The sequence below is a fragment of the Delphinapterus leucas genome, chromosome 6 (genome assembly GCF_059928025.1).
Source record: "Delphinapterus leucas isolate spDelLeu-1000000601 "Yukka" chromosome 6, BTC_Dleu_Yukka2, whole genome shotgun sequence".
NCBI lineage: Eukaryota > Metazoa > Chordata > Mammalia > Artiodactyla > Monodontidae > Delphinapterus > Delphinapterus leucas.
The window spans coordinates 112965202-112984168 of record NC_143134.1 but is presented as its reverse complement, the minus strand read 5'-3'; the positions used below and the strand labels follow the sequence as shown (position 1 = coordinate 112984168).

Sequence of the window (18967 nt, the reverse complement as noted above, 5' to 3'; positions counted from 1 at the left end):
ATTAAACCTGAACATTTTATAAGTGTCATTAAAGTTTAACATTTACCATAAGAATACTGGGCAGGACCAAATAGCATGCTACAAAATGCAAACAATTATCTTTATTTTGAAACCCAAAAAAGACTTCTAACTTAATTTAGCCCAAATATAAAAATAAAAAAGCAAAACCGATATGTACAGATAATACAACTAAGAATCATATTTAGATTTGTGTTCATCTCCACGTAATCTTTAAGAAGAGGAAGGGAGAGTTCTTTAAAATACTCCTGAATTGAGAAGAAAAAAAACATTAAATAGCCAAACACAGACATGAATGTTTGCAAGGACAGAGACTATTCAGTGAACGATTTATTCATAATTCTACTTACAAAGTAGAGTAGTGGTAAACAAATCAAAAACAAAAAACACAACTGGAACAAGAGTTGGCTTGTGGCACAACTCCAGGGGGCACCATTCACATCACAGGCTATGTGAACAGGACCCCCCTGGGATTGCACAGTGTAGCTTACACAACTGTACTTAGTAGTCCTACTTGGGCTCCACAATAAGACAGATCTGAGTTGGGGACATGCCTCTAACACTAACTCTACTGGCTATGGACAAATTAACCTCTAGAAGCCACAACTGTCTCATCTCTAAAATGAGAATGTTGGACTTCCCCGGTGGCACAGTGGTTAAAAAATCCGCCTGCCAATGCAGGGGACACAGGTTCGATTCCCGGTCTGGGAAGATCCCACATGCCGTGGAGCAGTTAAGCCCGTTCGCCACAACTAATGAGCCTGCACTCTAGAGTCCGCAAACCACGACTACTGAGCCCATGTGCCAAACTACTGAAACCCGCACGCCTAGAGCCCATGCTCCACAACAAGAGGAACCACTGCAATGAGAAGCCTGCGCACCGCAACAAAGAGTAGCCCCCAGGGCTTCCCTGGTGGCGCAGTGGTTGAGAGTCCGCCTGCCGATGCAGGGGACATGGGTTCGTGCTCTGGTCTGGGAAGATCCCACATGCCGCGGAGCGGCTGGGCCCGTGAGCCATGGCCACTGAGCCTGCGCGTCCGGAGCCTGTGCTCTGCAACGGGAGAGGCCACAACAGTGAGAGGCCCGCGTACTGCAAAAAAAATAAATAAATAAAGACTCACCGCAACCAGAGAAAAGCCCGTGCACAGCAACGAAGACCCAATATAGCTAAAAATAAAATAAATAAAAATTAAAAAAAAAAAGCAAGGCACAAAAAAATCAGAAGCCCAATTTGGATACTGGAAAGCATAGTAACTAATCTCAAAGGCACTCACAGATTCTTTCTGTGATCTTTGATAAATCACTTTGTGCCTCATTTATAAACCACAGTTGTTCCGAAAATCCATCTCTTTATCTTACTATATAAAAGAAGGACCAGAAAAACAAATTAAAATTACCGTTAGGAATTATTAACATTAATTTAAAAAGGGAAAGGAACAGAACTTTGTGAATTCATCTTTAAAAGTCAGCTGGGGGCTTCCCTGGTGGCGCAGTGGTTGAGAGTCCGCCTGCCGATGCAGGGGACACGGGTTCGTGCCCCGGTCCGGGAAGATCCCACGTGCCGCGGAGCAGCTGGGCCCGTCAGCCGTGGCCGCTGAGCCTGCGCGTCCGGAGCCTGTGCTCCACAACGGGAGAGGCCACAGAAGTGAGAGGCCCACGTACCACAAAAAAAAAAAAAAAAAAAGTCAACTGGGACTTCCCTGGTGGCTCAGTGGTTAAGAATCTACCTGCCAATGCAGAGGACATGGGTTCAATCCCTGGTCCAGGAAGATCCCACATGCCACGGAGCAACTAAGCACATGCACCACAACTACTGAGCCTGTACGCCCTAGAGCCCGCACAACGCAACTACTGAGCCCATGTGCCGCAAACTACTGAAGCCTGCGTGCTGCAACTACTGGATCCACGTGCTGCAACTACTGAAGCCTGCGCGCCTAGAGCCCGTGCTCCGCAACAAGAGAAGCCACCGCAATGAGAAGCCTGCGCACCACAACGAACAGTAGCCCCTGCTCGCCGCAACTCGAGAAAGCCCGTGCGCACCAACGAAGACCCAACGCAGCCAAAAAAACCCAAAAACAATGTCAATTGAAGAAGGACCCAAAATACTTACGAATGTTTTGCTAAATAATGGGATTATGGCTAGGTTTTACTTACTTTTCTTATTGTCTGAGTTTTCTAAAGTAAGCATATATTATTTTTATAATTACAGAAAAAAATGACAAAAAGGCTATTCGCATCTTGGGAGAAAAAGAAAAGCAAGCACATTCAATTCTCCTGCATGCAGTGGTCCCGACTCCAGGCTCTTTCAAGCCTCTTGATCTTTCTACATGTCACAGACTCTCTTCTTTGGGAAATTCTTAATGACTCTTTAATGCTCTGCTGAATTGTTACCTACTCTATGAAAACCTTTCTTTTCTTCTTCAGGCAACAATTATGTTCTCATATAATTCTGCTCATATCTATATTCCAGCAATTGATGAATTTTGTCATGATTACGTATTTACTTAAGTGTCTCCCCCGCCACCAGTCTGATCCCCTTAATTAAACTGTGTGTTCATGGTTCACTAACTTTGTTTGAATAAAAGATCTGCATTTTTGGGGCTTCCCTGGTGGCGCAGTAGTTGAGAGTCCGCCTGCTGATGCAGGGGACATGGGTTCGTGCCCCGGTCCGGGAGGATCCCACATGCCGCGGAGCAGCTGGGCCCGTGAGCCATGGCCGCTAAGCCTGCGCGTCTGGAGTCTGTGCTCTGCAACGGGAGAGGCCACAACAGTGAGAGGCCCGCGTACCGCAAAAAAAAAAAAAAAAAAAAAAAAATCTGCATTTTAGAGGACAAGATCAACTGACTCCAATACAATTTCAGAAACTGAGTCAGAAGATTAATCTAGGCAGTACTAAGTGAGAAGGAGTGACTTCTGTACCTGCTAACTACTTTAATAAAGCCTGGCACCTTTTCTCAACCAAAATAATGTCAGCTGGATTTTTCAAGAAGAAAACTCTATGAAGATTAAAAAGCTTAAAAAAATCCTCTAACTGAACTTTCTGCCTCAGCAGTACTATCTCATCAATGTACCCCAACCAACATTTAAAGAGTATCTTTGGCTAAGAGCTAAACGGTGTGAGATTCCTACACCAGGGAAGTGAAGCAGAGAAAATGCAACATGTTCTGAACTTATGGAAAATTCTCAGATTTTGATGTGAGTTGTCAAAACATTTCATAAAGAAAAATACCTGTGTTTTTTATAACTACACTATCACATAAAGCTTTCCTTTAAAGGGTTTAACTGAAGCATTATCCTCTCTGAGAAGCCTTCCCCCGACTCCTCCCCCAAGCTGAGATAAGTTTCTACCTGCTCTGTTCTATAGCATCCTTTTGTTAACCTCTATCACAGCACTGATCTAATTATACTCATGTTGAAAATTAAATATGGCCACAAAATCTCTACAGTTCCTCCATCAAGAGATATAGTCTATTTCTCTAATCCCATGCATGTGGGCTGGAATTGTGGCTTGCTTTTCTACAACAGAATGTGGTAGAAGTGACACCATGTAACTTATAAGCTTTAGCCTTAAAAGAGGTCTTACAGCTTTCACGTCTGCCCTAAGACCACCATGATGTGAAGAAGCCTAAGTTGAAAACCACATGGAAAGAGAGACCCAGTCAAGCCCAGTCACCAGCCAACGCACCAGCTGAATGAAGTTGTATGAGCCTAAGCAAGACTAGCAAAACTACCCAGTCAATCCATAAAATCATGAGAAATAATAGTTTTTCAAACCTGAGTTAGTTTGTTCCAAAGCAAAGACTAGTAGAAATCACTGCAACATTTTTAACAAGTGTCATCTACCCTAAGCTATAAGCATCTTGAGGACATGAACTATGTCCTATTCATCTTGATTCTCATTCTGCCTTTTAAGGACTACTCTTTGGCTGTGATGTTCTACAGTTTCACTGTCATCCTGGTTGGGACTCATTCTGTTTTTTTAAGCTGAGGGTTTATATCCTTTATCACTTTCGGAAGATATTCAGCTATTATACCAATTTCCTTCTCCCTCATTCTATTCTTTTTTTTTTTTTTTTGGTTGCGCTGCGCGGCATGCAGGATCTTAGTTCCCCGACCAGGAATCCAACCCGTGACCCCTGCAGTGGAAGCACGGAGTTCTAACCACTGGACTGTCAGTGGTCCCCCCTCCCTCATTCGATTTTTAAGGAACATTTAGGTACATGTTGGTCCTTCGCATCCTAGTCTCCATGTTTCTTAATTGCTTTTTCATATATTACCATCTTTCAATGTTATTTTCTGAGTAATTTCCTCAGATTCATTTTGTAGGTAATATATCTGTTGCACCTTTAATTTCACTGGGTCTAATTTTCACTTGTACAAGTTCTATTTTTAGTTTGCTTGGTATATTAAAATCTTTTGTAATGTTATTTTCTAACGTTTCCAAAATTTTCTTTAAATCTTTAGTCATTTTAATCATACCCATCTTAAGGTTACAGCTAATAATTCAGATGCCAAAGTTTTGGTGAGATTTGATCTTACTGGGGGTTTGCTAACTCTTGCTCATGGTGAATTGTTGTTTGTAAATTTTTTTTTAAAGGTTAGTTTTTTTTTTTAAATTTATTTTATTTATTTGTTCATGGCTGTGTTGGGTCTTCGTTGCTGCGCACGGGCTTTCTCTAGTTGAGAGGAGCAGGGGCCACTCTTTGTTGTGGTGCGTGGGCTTCTCATTGCGGTGGCTTCTCCTGTTGTGGAGCACCGGCTCTAGGCGTGCGGGCTCAGTCGTTGTGGCTCACCAGCTCTAGATCACAGGCTCAGTAGCTGTGGCGCATGGGCTTAGTTGCTCCACGGCATGTGGGATCTTCCCAGACCAGGGCTCGAACCCGTGTCCCCTGCACTGGCAGGCAGATTCTTAACCACTGCGCTATCAGGGAAGCCCCATTCTTTGTAAATTTTGCATTGTGCACTATTCCTTATCAGAGTTACCTGTGGGAATACTATGCAGCCTGGGTGGCAAGCATGTCCCTCCATAGTTTTACAGCTGATTCTGTCAGGTGCCCCAAGAGTATTACTAACCCAGGAACAAGAAGGTAGTATAAATTAAAACCCCAAACATACATGAAGGCAAGCCTATGGGTACAAATACTCAACAAGACTCCCCTCCAATCAGTGTCCAATGTAAGACAGAGAAGCTTCCTTATTTTTTTCCTGTGACTGTAGGCAGGTTACTATTATTATTTTCTCAAGTATATCCTTTCAAGTTAGGATGTATCCCAAGTGTGTTTTATAAGGAAATCTCAGTTCCAAAACCTCTCTCTGTAAAATCCAAGGCCTTATCTCTTACCTAATTTACCTATCAAAACCCAAGTCCACTGGTTATAAAGAACAGCAAATTCCCCCAGAGGAGGCCCAATGTCAGTTCATACATATAGTTCTGGCTTTCATTTCCCTCTTTGCTTTCGTTCCTTGCGGATTTTCTTTACATATTTGTGAATACAGCTATACAATTAAAAGGGTATTTGTTGGTACCTCCCTGATGGCGCAGTGGTTAAGAATCCGTCTGCCAATGTAGGGGACATGGGTTTGAGCCCTAGTCCTGGAAGATCCCACATGCTGTGGAGCAACTAAGCCCATGAGCCATAACTACTGAGCCCTCGTGCCACAACTACTCAGCCCTCGTGCCACAACTACTGAAGCCCGCGCACCTAGAGCCTGTGCTCTGCAACAAAGAAAAGCCACCGCAATGAGAAGCCCACGCACCGCAACGAAGAGTAGCCCCCACTCACCGCAACTAGAGAAAGCCAGCACTCAGCAATGACCCAACACAGCCAAAAATAAATAAATAAATAAATAAATTTATTATTTTTTAAAAGGGTATTTGTTATATTTCATCCAGCTTTCCTAAGTATTTTGTATCGAGACATTTTTAGGTTTTCTAAGTCATCATATTTCCCAAAATGGAGTTCTTATCCTCAGCACCTAACAGAAGTTGGTAGATTACTAGCTGTCAACTGAATATTCAACAAAACACTCAATTAGACCTTCAGGGGTGGAACAGCGACAGACCTTTCAAATTTATCCTCTAACTCCACTGCAATTTTAAAATCTACCAGGGGTTGAAAAAACAGTTTCATAAAGAAGTGTGGGCATCACTGGCAACACATCTGTAGATATCCTATCATACCTTCTTCTGATGACAGATCTTACAGATTTAACAGTAACTTTTAATCTTCACTTACTATTTCTGTAGCCAATAAACCAATATGCTGTGTAGATGTACTGAAATTACATGAAAATACATAGAGAAAACATTTTAAATTTGGAAAACATGTTGCTTAATTTCCTGTTCTATAAAACAGAATTATTGGGGCTTCCCTGGTGGCGCAGTGGTTGAGAATCCACCTGCCAATGCAGGGGACACTCTCTAGCCTGTGCTCTAGAGCCTGCGAGCCACAACTATTGAGCCCACGTGCCAGCAACTACTGTAGCCCACGTGCCTAGAGCCCATGCTCCACAACAAGAGAAGCCACTGCAATGAGAAGCCTGCACACTGCAACGAAGAGTAGCCCCTGTTCGCCGCAACTAGAGAAAGCCTGGGCACAGCAATGAAGACCCAACGCGGCCAGAAACAAATTAATTAATTTAAAAAAAAACCCCAAAACAGAATTATCTCCTTTTGGTGAACAAGATAAATGAGAGTGGGCTTCCCTGGTGGCGCAGTGGTTGAGAGTCCGCCTGCCGATGCAGGGGACACGGGTTCGTGCCCCTGTCCGGGAAGATCCCAAATGCCGTGGAGCGGCTGGGCCCATGAGCCATGGCCGCTGAGCCTGCGCGTCCGGAGCCTGTGCTCCGCAACTGGAGAGGCCACAACAGTGAGAGGCCCGCGTACCGCAAAAAAAAAAAATGAGAGTGAGCAAAAAGTTCTCTGGAGAAGCCCTGAGGGTCCTTCCCATTTACCGAAAATGGGTTCATCAAATTAGAAACAGGAAGAATAAGTCTAACAGTACTTCAAAAATTAACAAGAAAATTTTCGACAGGAACAAATCCAAAAGGAGAGAAGACTGATCTATTTGCATCTGTACTCACTTATGCTATCTTCCTATTTCAGAAGCTGTTCCTAGGCTAACCCTTCCACTTATACACACGAAACCCTTTTCCCTAATTGAATCAAAGATTTTGCTCTCATTTTGTAGTAGCAATGTCCCCCTTTACTGAATAATTCTTATCAGTATATAAATATCATAAAATCCCTCACTGGAATCCATATCACCCTTCAGGTACCTATTTTTAAGCTCCCCTGTTAGCAAAAAATCCTTGAAACAGTTGTCTGTTTCTGCTGAAAAATCAGCTGGTAACCTTATGGGGATTCCCTTCTATGCTATTTGCTGCTTTTCCCTTGTTGCTTCATCTAATCCCATAGCTTTGAATACCATCTATATACTGTTGATGTCAGCCACAATCTCTCCTGAACATCAATCACATACATGCAACTAACTACCTGACATCTAAAAATGACATCTAATAGTCATCTCAAATTTAATGTCCTAAACAGGACTTTGATTCCCCTGTCCCCTGCCCCAGTTCTGGTCTTCCTACCTTTTGCCCATTTCACTAAATGGCGAAACCATATACCTAACAGTTCAGGCCAAAATCTACGAAGCAACTTTACTTCTCTCTGCCTCAAATCCCATATCTAATTCGCCCACCTTCATACCAATCAGCTCTACCTTGAAAATATATCCTGAATCACAGTCCATTCACCCTCTAGTCCAAACTAACATTATCTCTCCCTTTCAGGACTAAAACAGCCTGCTCTTCTTGCTGTCAATCTTGCCCAAAGTCAGCACATGTGTACAGGTCTGGCTTTCAGGTTCCTCTTTGCTTTTGCTCTTTGGGGACTTTCTTCACTTTCTTGTGAATAGAGCTATGTAATTGAAAGGCTATTTATTCTATTTCATCCAGCTTTCCGAAGTATTTGTATTGGGACATTTCCAAATACAATTCACCCATTTAAAGTATACATTCTATTCTATGGTTTTGAGTATATTAACAGATATGTGCAACCACCACCAAAGTCGATCTTAAAATATTTTCATTACCTCAAAAAGAAAACACCCTACCTCCTTAGGTATCAACTCTCTCTTCCCCCAGTATCTCCAACCCTAAGCAAACACTTATTTATTTTCTGCCTCTAAAGATTTGACTATTCTAGACATTTCATATTATTGGAACCCTGTAATTAGTGGACTTTTGTGACTTATCACTTAACATAATGTTCTTCAGGGTTCATCTGTGTTGTAGCATGCATCAGTACTTCATTCCTATGACCAACTAATATTCCACTCTAGACCACATTTTATTTATCCATTTGGTAGTTGATAAACATTTAGGTTGCTTAGCTCCTTATATATCCTAGATATAAGTAACTTACGGTTTGCAAACATTTTTCTCTCATTCTGTGGGTTGACTTCACTTTTTTGATAGTATCCTTTGAGGCAGAAAAGATTTTATTGTTGATACAGTCCAATTAAATCTATTCTTTTTCCTTTGTTGCTTGTATTTTTGGTATATCTTAGAATGCACTGCTAAACCTGAAGTCATGAAAATTTACCCCTATTTTCTTCTAAGAGTTTTATACTTTTAGCTCTTACATTGAGGTCTTTGATCTACTTTGAGCTAATTTTTATATATAGTGTGATGTAAGGGTACAACTTCATTCTTTTGAATGTGACTATCCAGTTGTCCCAGCACAATTTGTTGGGGAAAAAAAAAATCCGTTCTCAACTGAATGGTATTAGTACCCTTGCTTCAATCAGCTGACCACAGAAACATGGTTCTATTTCTGAATTCTCAAACATATTCCAATGACCTTCATGCCTATCCTTATGTCAGTACTTCACTGTCTTGATTACCACCGCTCTATAACTTTTGAAATTGCAAAGCGTGAGTCCTCGACTGTGTTCTTTATTTTCAACATTATATTGGCCATTTAGGGTCCCTTGCTATTCCATACAAATTTTAAAATTGGCTTGTTGGGCTTCCCTGGTGGCGCAGTGGTTGAGAGTCCGCCTGCCGATGCAGGGGACACGGGTTTGTGCCCTGGTCCGGGAAGATCCCACATGCCGCGGAGCAGCTGGGCCCGTGAGCCATGGCCGCTGAGCCTGTGCGTCTGGAGCCTGTGCTCCGCAACGGGAGAGGCCACAACAGTGAGAGGCCGGCGTACCACAAAAAAAAAAAAAAAAAATTGTCTTGTTAACCTCTACAAAGATGTTACCTGGGATTCTGATAAGGAATGCACTGAATGTGTAGACCAATTTGAGGAATAATGCCATCCTAACAAGTCTTCTAATGCATGAACACTGGATGAATTTCCACTTATTTAGGTCTTTAATTTCTTTCAACAATGCTTTGCAGATTTCAGAGTATAAGATTTTCACTTTTTTAAACAATGCAAAGTATTTAATTCTTTTTAATGCTATCATAAATGCAATTGTTTTCCTACTGTCATTTAAGATTGCTACTTAAAAGTATACAGAAATAAAATTGATATTTGCATGGTGATCTTGTATCCTGCAATCCTGCTGAACTTATTAGTTTTAATAATTTTTAGTGGATTTCTTAGGACTTTCTACATACAAGATCATATACAACTGCAAACAGAGATGATTTTTATTTCCTTCTTCCCAATATGGATGTTTTAGGTTTTTACATGCCTAACTGCTCTGGAAATAACCTCAAGTACAATGTTGAACAGATACCCATGCAGTGAGCCTAAACGGAGAAGGAAAAAATCTACTCTTTCACCAGCGAGAATGATTTTAGCTGTGGGTTTTTCTCAATTGCTATTTATCTAGTTGAGGAAGTGCCATTCTATTCATAGTTTCATTTGTTTACTTTCATGACAAAGTGTTGAATTTTTATCAAATGCTTTTACTGTGTCTACTGAAATGATTATGTTTTTGCTTTTAATTCCACTGATATGGTATGTTACATTAATAGATTTTAATATGTTAAACCAAACTTCGATTCCTTCGATGCCCACTTGATCATGGTATGTAATCCTTTTCATATGTTGATGAATTAAGCCTGCTGGTGTTTTGTTGAGGATTTTGTCTCCATATTTATAAGAGATACTGACGTGTAGTCTTCTTATGAAATCTTTGTCTAATTCTGGCATCAGGGTAATATCATCCTCATAAAATGAATTGGGAAATATTCTCTATTTTTTTGGGAGTGTGTTAAGTACTGGTATTCTTACTTACACATTTGGTAGAGTTCAGCAGTGAAGTCATCCAGGTATATTTTTTATTGCTAATTCAATCTCTTGTTATATGTCTATTCATATTATTTATCAGTTTCATTAGTGTTTTTCTTGAAATTTGTCCATTTAATCTAAGTTCTCTAATTTACTGGCATACTACTGTTCTTAAGATTCCTTTATAATCCTTTTTATTTATGTAAGTTTGGTAGCAATGTTTCATTTCTGATTCTAGTAATTTGTGTCTCCTCTTTTTCTGTTGGTCAATCTAAAATGTTGTCAATTTTGTCGATCTTTTCAAAGAACCAGCTTTTGGTTTCACTGATTTCTCTATTGGTTTTCTCTTCTGTTTCATTCATTTTCACCCTAACCTTTTATTTCCTTACTTCTGCTTGTTTTAAGTTTAGTTTGCCCTTGTTTTTCCAATGTCTTAAGGTGAAAAATTAGGTTATTGATTTGAGATCTTCCTTCTCTCATAATATAGGAATTTACAAGTAGAAATTTCCCTATAAGCATTATTTTAGCTATATTGTGTAAGTTTTGGTATACCTTCATTTTCATTCATCTCAAAGTATTTTCTTATTTCCCTTTTAATTTCTTCTTTGACCCATAAGTTATCTGGGAGTATGTTGTTTAATTTCCATGTATTTGTTAATTTTTCAGTTTTACTTCTGTTATTGATTTCTTCACTGTGGTTGGAAAAATAATTTAGGTGTACTTGAGAAGAATGTATATTATTGTTGTTGAGTACTCCATAGATATGTCAGGTCAAAATGGTTTACAGTGCTGCTCTAGACTTCTATTTACATATTGGTCTCCTGCTTAGTTTTTCTATCCGTAATTGAAAGGAAGTATTATAACAATAATTATTGTTGAACTATTTCTCTGTTCATTTCTGTCATTTTTTGCTTCATGTATTTTGAAGTTCCTGTATTAGGGATTTCATCGTTGGACCTTCCTGGTGGTCTGACCCTCATAGGATTATAAAAAGCCCTTTTCATCCGTAGTATCATTATTTGTTTTAAAGTCTATATTGCCTAACATCACTATAATCACTCATTTTCTTGTGACTGTTGTTTGCATATCTTTTCCCATCTATTTAAGTTAAATATATTTACATCTTTGAATCTAAGATGTGTCTCCTAGATGTTGTTTTATCCAGTGCTGACAATTTCTACTTTTTGATCATACTGCTTAATCCATTCACATTTAATGCTATTATTGATATAGTTCAATTTAGGTGTGCTATTTTACTTTTTGTTTTTTATTTATCTGTCTCATGTATTTTTCATTCCTTTATTCCTCCCTTACTGCTTTCTTTAGAGTTTAGTAAATAACTTTCTAATGCAGCACTGACATTTCTTTAATATTATATATATGCACATGTATATATATGCATATGTGTGCACGTGCACACACACATATACATATATACGTGCACACACCACTGTAGTGGTGCCCCTTTGGATTCTTACTCTTCTTCCCCACCTCATCATCCCTCCCCCAAGGCAACCACTCTTCTGCTTTCTGTGAGTGTAGATTCGTTTTGCATTTTTTAAAATTGTATATAAACGGAACACACAATATGTGCTTCTATTTATGGAGTTGGAGGGGATGTCTGGCTTCTTTCAATCAGCTTAATTATTTTGAGATCATTCATGACTGTGGTAATGAGAGGTCATTTTTTTTTGAGAGTTCATTCTTTTTTTTTTAAGAGTCTAAATACTTCTCACATATTGTTTTATTTTTTTATAAAAGTTCCGAGAAAAGGTCTTTGTTTTATACATATATATATTCCAACTTTATTGAGACTTAATTGAAATAAAATATTGTATAAGTTTAAGGTATACAACATGATGATTTGATACACATATATATTGGAAAATGATTCCCACAATAAGGTTAGTTAATACAACAACCATCAACTCACATAATTACCACTTTTAAAGATTAATTTCTTAGGAACTTTCTATTAATTATATAATGTAGTATTGTTAGCTATAGTCCCAGTGCTGTACCTTAGATCCCCAAAACATATCCACTGCCTAACTGGAAGTCTATACTGTTTCACCAACATTTCCTCATTTCTTCCACCACCACTGCCCACCTCTGGGCAACCACCATTTTACTCAGTTTCCATGAGTTTGGCTTTTTTAGATTCCACATATAAATCATGGAATGTGGAATATGTTGTGTTTCCATATTTGTTTCTTTCAAGATGTTTTCTGATTTCCCTTTTGATTTCTTCTTTGACCCAATGGTTGGTCAGGGGCAGGTTGTTTAACTTCCACATATTTGTAGATTTTCAAGTTTTCCCCATTGTTTTATTTCTAGTTTTATACCACTGTAGTCAGAAAAGAATCCAGTATGATGTCAGTCTTCTTAAATTTGCTAAGATTTGATTTGTGACCTAACATATACTCGTTTTGAAATGGCCCCTCTTTTAGTTCCCATTTGCATGGAATAGCTTTTCATCTCTTCACATATGACACATGGATAAGTCTAGGTGTGTCCTTAAAGCTGAAGTGAGTCTCTCTTTTTCAAAAATTTATTTATTTATTTTTGGCTGTGTTGGGTTTTCGTGGCTGTGCGTGCACTTTCTCTAGTTGCGGCGAGCAGGGGCTACTCTTCATTGTGGTGTGCAGGCTCTAGAGCACAGGCTCAGTAGTTGTGGCGCAGGGGCTTAGTTGCTCCACGGCATGTGGGATCTTCCCAGACCAGTTCTCGAACCCGTGTCCCCTGCATTGGCAGGTGGATTCTTAACCACTGTGCCACCAGGGAAGTCTTGACATGAGTCTCTTATATGCAGCATATAGTGCGGTCTTGTTTTTTTTAATACATTCTGACACTTGTCATTTGATTGGACAATTTAATTCATCTGCATTTAAAATAATTACTGATAAATAAGAACTTACTAATATTATGTAATTAATTGTTTCCTGGGGACTTCCCTGGTGGCGCAGTGGTTAAGAATCTGCCTGCCAGCGCAGGGGACATGGGTTCAAGCCCTGGTCCGGGAAGATCCCACATGCCGCGGAACAACTACGCCCGTGCGCCACAACTACTGAGCCTGCACTCTAGCCCGCAAGCCACAACTACTGAAGCCTGCACACCTGGAGTCCATGCTCCACAAAAAGAGAAGCCAACGCAATGAGAAGCCAGCACACCACAACAAACAGTAGTTCCGCTCGCCACAACTAGATAAAGCCCGCGCACAGCAACAAACACCCAACGCATCCAAAGATAAATTAATTAATTAAAAAAGAATTGTTTTCTGGTTGTTTTGTAGTTCCCTTGTTCCTTTCTTCCTCTCCTGCTATCTTCCCTTGTGAACTGATGATTTTCTGTAGTGGTACACTTTGATCCCTTATCTTTTATGATCGATTGTAGCTTATTACTTTGTGGTTACCATGAGGTTTACATAAAACATTTTACAGGATATAACAGTATATTAACAGTAACAACCTAACTTCAATCGCACACAAAACTCTACCTTTTACTTCCCCAAACACTTTGTTTCTGATGTCACAATTTAACTTTCTATATTATGTATTCATTGTAGCTATAGTTATTTTTTAATACCTTTGTCCTTTAACTTTTATACTAGAGTTTCTTAATCAACACACCACCATATTACAGTATCAGACTATACTGATTTTGACTATATACTTATCTTTTCCAGTGTGTTTTATATTTTCATGTTACTAATTAGTGTCCTTTCATTTCAGATTGAAGAACTCCTTTAACCACTTTTCTTAAGGTCTAGTGATGATCAACTCCCTCAGCATTGGTTTGGGAAGTACAGGTATCCCTCACTTTCCGAAAGTTTGCAATATGCCACTTTGCTTTTAGAAAGCCCTACATTAGTACCTGTTTTCGCTAACTGAAAGAAACCTGAAGAGGATTTTTGCTTTTATGAAAAAAAGCAATTACTGTACTAATGTGGGTTGTTTGTAAAAGCGAAGGGGTGTAACACAAACTTTCAGAAAGCAGGGGATACTCTTCACCATATGCCATTTCAGCTTACGAAGTTTCATAGGAACATTCTACTTTCAGACTGATGGGGAAGCTGTAATCTTTCTCTCTCCTTCATTTCTTTTTTTTTTTTTGGCCATGCTGCACGGCTTGCAGGACCTAAGTTCCCTGACCAGGGATTGAACCCACACCCCTGGCAGTGAAAGCACGAGTCCTAACCACTGAAGCCCCAGAAGATTCCCTCTCCTTCATTTCTGATGGACAACTTTGCCAACTAAAGTATTCTTGGTGGACAGTTTTTTTCTTTTAGCCCTTTGAATATATCATCCCATTCTCTTACAGCCTGCAAGGTTTCTGCTGAGAAATCTGCTAAAAGCCTTATGGGGGGTTCCTTTGTAATGTGAGATAGTTTTTTTTTCCTCTTGCTCGTTTAAAAACTGTTTGTCTTTGATTTTTAAACTTTATTGTAATATATTTTGGAGAGGATCACTTCGGGTTGAAATTCTGGGGGCACCTATAAACTTCATGATCTCAGATATCCAAATCTTTCCCCAAACTTGGGAAGTTTGGGGGCTTCCCTGGTGGCGCAGTGGTTGAGAATCCGCCTGCCAGTGCAGGGAACACGGGTTCAATCCCTGGTCCGGGAAGATCGCGCATGCCGCCGAGCAACTAAGCCCGTGCACCACAACTACTGAGCCTGTGCTCTAGAGCCCATGAGCCACAACTACTGAGCCCACATACTGCAACTACTGAAGCCCACGCACCTAGAGCCTGTGCTCTGCAGCAAGAGAAGCCACTGCAATGAGAAGCCCGCGCACCGCAATGAAGAGTAGACCCCGCTTGCTGCAACTAGAGAAAGCCCGCACGCAGCAACGAAGACCCAACACAGCCAAAATAAATAAATAATTTTTTTTTTTTTAATTGGGGAAGTTTTCAGTCATTATGTTTCTAAACAAGCTTTCTGCCCCTTTCTCCCTCTCCTGTCCTTCTGGGACTCCAATATTGCATAGACTGATCATTTTAGTGGTATGCCATAGTTCACACTATAAACTGGGCCTGCTGGCCATGGGCCAGCTTTCTTCACTCCTTTTCATTTTCCCTCTGTTCTCAGACTAGATAATTTCAAATAATCTGTCTTGCACTTCACAATGCTTTCTTCTGCTTGACCCAGTGTTTGATGCTCTCTATCGCGTTTGTTTTCCCTGAGATGATGATGAGTGCTCAAGTGTGTGGTCTCTTCCAATCCCACAGAATCAGGCTGACTTTTTGCATGTGCTCACTAGCCATTTGCAAAGACTCACACATACCATTCTTGCCCTCAGGGTTGTGCACAGGGAGGCAGCCACAGGGTAGGGACACGTTTGGGTGAGGAGTGTGGAGCTCAGAGGTGGCCATGGGCCAGCTGGGGGATTGGCAGGGGAGGTGTCCCCAGTGGCTCATGGGTGGGCTTCCTGAGGGAGTCCCCAAAGCAGTTAATAGGATCCACGCCCCTTTGACATGTTCCATTCCCAATCTTGGCTGCTCTTCTTCCAGCACAACTGTCGACGCCCAGGTTATCCAGTTTATGACTCAGTATTCTGGATGGAGTGAGAAAGAAATGGGCCTTTCTAGCAGTGTACCACAAAGCTGGGAAAGTCAGGTGCTCAGTCACACACTCTCACTTTGCCCCATGGAAGAAATCACGAGCTAAACATCTGCTGGCACTGAGCTGTGCCACCTGGGGGTGGGGTGACACACATAAAATGAAACTGTTCCTTTCATCGTCTTCAATGGGTCCAATCTTGGATGTTTTTGCACCAACAATGTGCTGGAACTTCTCTGCTGGACTCCTGGACTTCCATGAAGGCACTCTTATCCATTAGTGTCTAAATTGGTGTTCTTTGAGAGTGGGATGGTAGAAAACTCCTGTACTGCCATTTTGATGACATTTCTTTCCATTAATTCTTTCTTTTGCCCATTGAAATTTACTGTTGAGCCTCTCCAGTGAATTCCTCATTTCAGTTATTGTGCTCTTCCACTTCGGAATTTCCATTTGGTTCTTTTGTAATTTCTATCTCCTTAATGATATTTTCTATTTGATTTTACAGTCATCATACTTTCCTTTATTTCTTTAAGCATGATTTCTTTTAGTTCATTGAACATGTTAATAATGGCTACTTTCAAAGTTTGCATATTAAGTCCAATATTTGACTCTCACAAGCAGTATGTGCTGCCTTTTTAAAAATGATGTATAGGTAATATTTTCTTGTTTCTTTGCACGTCTCACATTTTGTGTTGGAAACTAGATGTTTTAGGTAATACGTTGTTCCAGTTCTCGGTACTGGTCTCCACATCCTAGGACTTATTTTTTATGCTTGCTTGTTTGTTTAGTGACTAGCTGACTTATTTTAGTAAATTCTATTCCCCTAATTCCCATGGTGTTAAACCTTTGATGTTGCTCCTCTGGGGTAATTTGGATTTGCCTTCAGTCATCCTGGGATAGTAGTTTTCGCAGGATGCTCTGTCTCTATGACTACATGTGGATATTAAACTCCACTAATTGTGGCTGATTTGCTCAACAGTTTTCAACAATCCACTAAGGTAATAAACTGCTCCACAGAAAAAACCAATAAAATTAGGATACTCTGGGCTTCCCTGGTGGCGCAGTGGTTGAGAGTCCGCCTGCCGATGCAGGGGACACGGGTTGGTGCCCCGATCCGGGAAGATCCCACATGCCGCGGAGCGGCTAGGCCCGTGAGCCATGGCCGCTGAGCCTGCGCATCCGGAGCCTGTGCTCCGCAACGGGAGAGGCCACAACAGTGAGAGGCCTGCGTACCGCAAAAAAAAAAAAAATTAGGATACTTTGACAGGAGAGCTCCAGAGGTCAATGTTTGAGCTCTGTCCCTACCACAGGCAGTCTTCTCCCTGCAAGCCTACAGTTAAACCGTATGTCCAACCAATCTAACAATCTCTTCCCAATTACCTTTCACCACAACCTCCACTGTTTTTGAGGGTACTCTTAGGCTTGAACTTCTCTGCACTGTGTTGTAAGTATGATTTTTTAAAATTATTTACTTATTTATTTATTTTGGCTGCATTGGGGTTTTTTGTTGTTGTTGCTATGCGCGGGCTTTCTCTAGTTGCAGCGAGCGGGGGCCACTCTTCGTTGCAGTGCGCAGGCTTCTCATTGCGGTGGCTTCTCTTGTTGTGGAGCATGGGCTCCAGGTGTGCAGGCTTCAGTAGTTGTGGCATGTGGGCTCAGTAGTTGTGGCTCGTGGACTCTAGAGCACAGGCTCAGTAGTTGTGGCGCACGGGCTTAGTTGTTCTGCAGCATGTGGGATCTTCCTGGACCAGGGCTAGAACCCATGTCCCCTGCATTGGCAGGCGGGTTCTTAACCACTGAGCCACCAGGGAAGCCCTCTGTTGTAAATAAAGCCGGTTCCTATGGGAAGAGATAAGGAGCTGTTTTATGTCCCACTTCTCACTGCAGGCAAAATCTCTGAGCTATAGCTATGAAGTTGGGAGTGTAGACAATGACGTACTTCTCTCTGAGTGACACATCTTCAGAAAATGAGTATTTGGTAGGTGTGGGAGGTTGCGTAGTAATCTCTGGTATTTTTGACTTCCCTCTATTAGTGTGGAACCACTACCTTACATGCCAGAGCCAGGGTAAGGGTAAGGGCAATTGGGCTCTCAGTATTCACAGCAACACTGTGCCCTACGTAGAGCCTTCATCCCAGAAGTAAGGTCTGGGCAAAAAAAGGCAGCCCCTACCACTCATTCACACTTGGCCAGCAAAAGGTGATGGAGGCAGGATGAGGAATGCTCTCATCCTGCTCTTCACTGGAAGACAGCCCTCCAAGTGGGAGCTGTGAGGAAAGGAAACCCTATTTTCTTGACTGTACCAATCTGGAGTGGAGTTACCATCTTGCTCAGCTGGGAGATGGGAAGGAAAAAACAAGTCTTGGTTCAAATACCACAGATTCTTAACCAAATTTTAGTAAATTTCTCTGAATAAATGTTTCTTCAATTGCTCTATGTCCTTTAGAACATTTCCATAGACTTTAATTTAAAAAAATAGTAATTGTCACCAATTTTTCTGGGGAATGGGTCCACAAAACTCACACCATCCATGCTGTCTCTCTCAGCCAGTGAACACATTCAAAGCTCTCCAAAAATCCCCTTCACATTTATAATAAAGTCCAAATTCCTACTAAGCTTTATAAAGTGCTGCATGATCCAGTTCCTACACATCACTGGATCTCATTCTTTAGCACTTTTTATTTACTTTACTTACTCTGCTCTAATCTCTGTCCTAAAAAGGGTGGTCTTCCTCAGGGTCTTTTTATTTTCTGTTCCCCGTGGAAAGTGCTTTTTCACATTTCTCCATGAACAAGGTCTTCCTCATTTCATTCAGATCTCTGCTCAAATGTTATTTCAAGACATTCTCTAAAACAGTACCTCCCATTCACTCTTTATCCATGTATTCTGCTTTGATTTTCTTCAGAGCACCTAAATTTACTTAACATATTCATTTTCCTATTTGCTTAGAGTCTGTTTCCCCATTTGATTAAAAGCTCTAGGAGGGCAGGGGGCTTTGCTTGCCTTATTTGCTACTGTATCCCGAGTATTTATAACAGTACTTGGCACAAAGTCAATACTCAATAAACACTTGTTGAATAAATAGACATAAACAAGAATCAAAATATTTTTAAAGCTACTTACATTTTAAGTGACATT

The 18967-nt window shown here is 40.7% G+C and overlaps 1 protein-coding gene across 7 annotated transcripts in view; it reads right to left on the bottom strand.

Annotated features, from left to right (window-relative positions):
- RABGAP1 (RAB GTPase activating protein 1) overlaps positions 1 to 18967 on the bottom strand; it is a 151454-nt gene that overhangs the window by 116255 nt on the left and 16232 nt on the right. For 3 of the 7 annotated variants that reach the window (XM_089913715.1, XM_089913718.1, XM_089913717.1), the window contains one exon: positions 1140 to 1185. The exons of the other annotated variants lie outside the window; for them this stretch is intronic. In XM_089913715.1, the coding sequence (XP_089769841.1) occupies positions 1140 to 1185 (46 nt within the window). The remainder of the gene's footprint in view (positions 1 to 1139; positions 1186 to 18967) is intronic. 7 annotated transcript variants of the gene reach the window in all.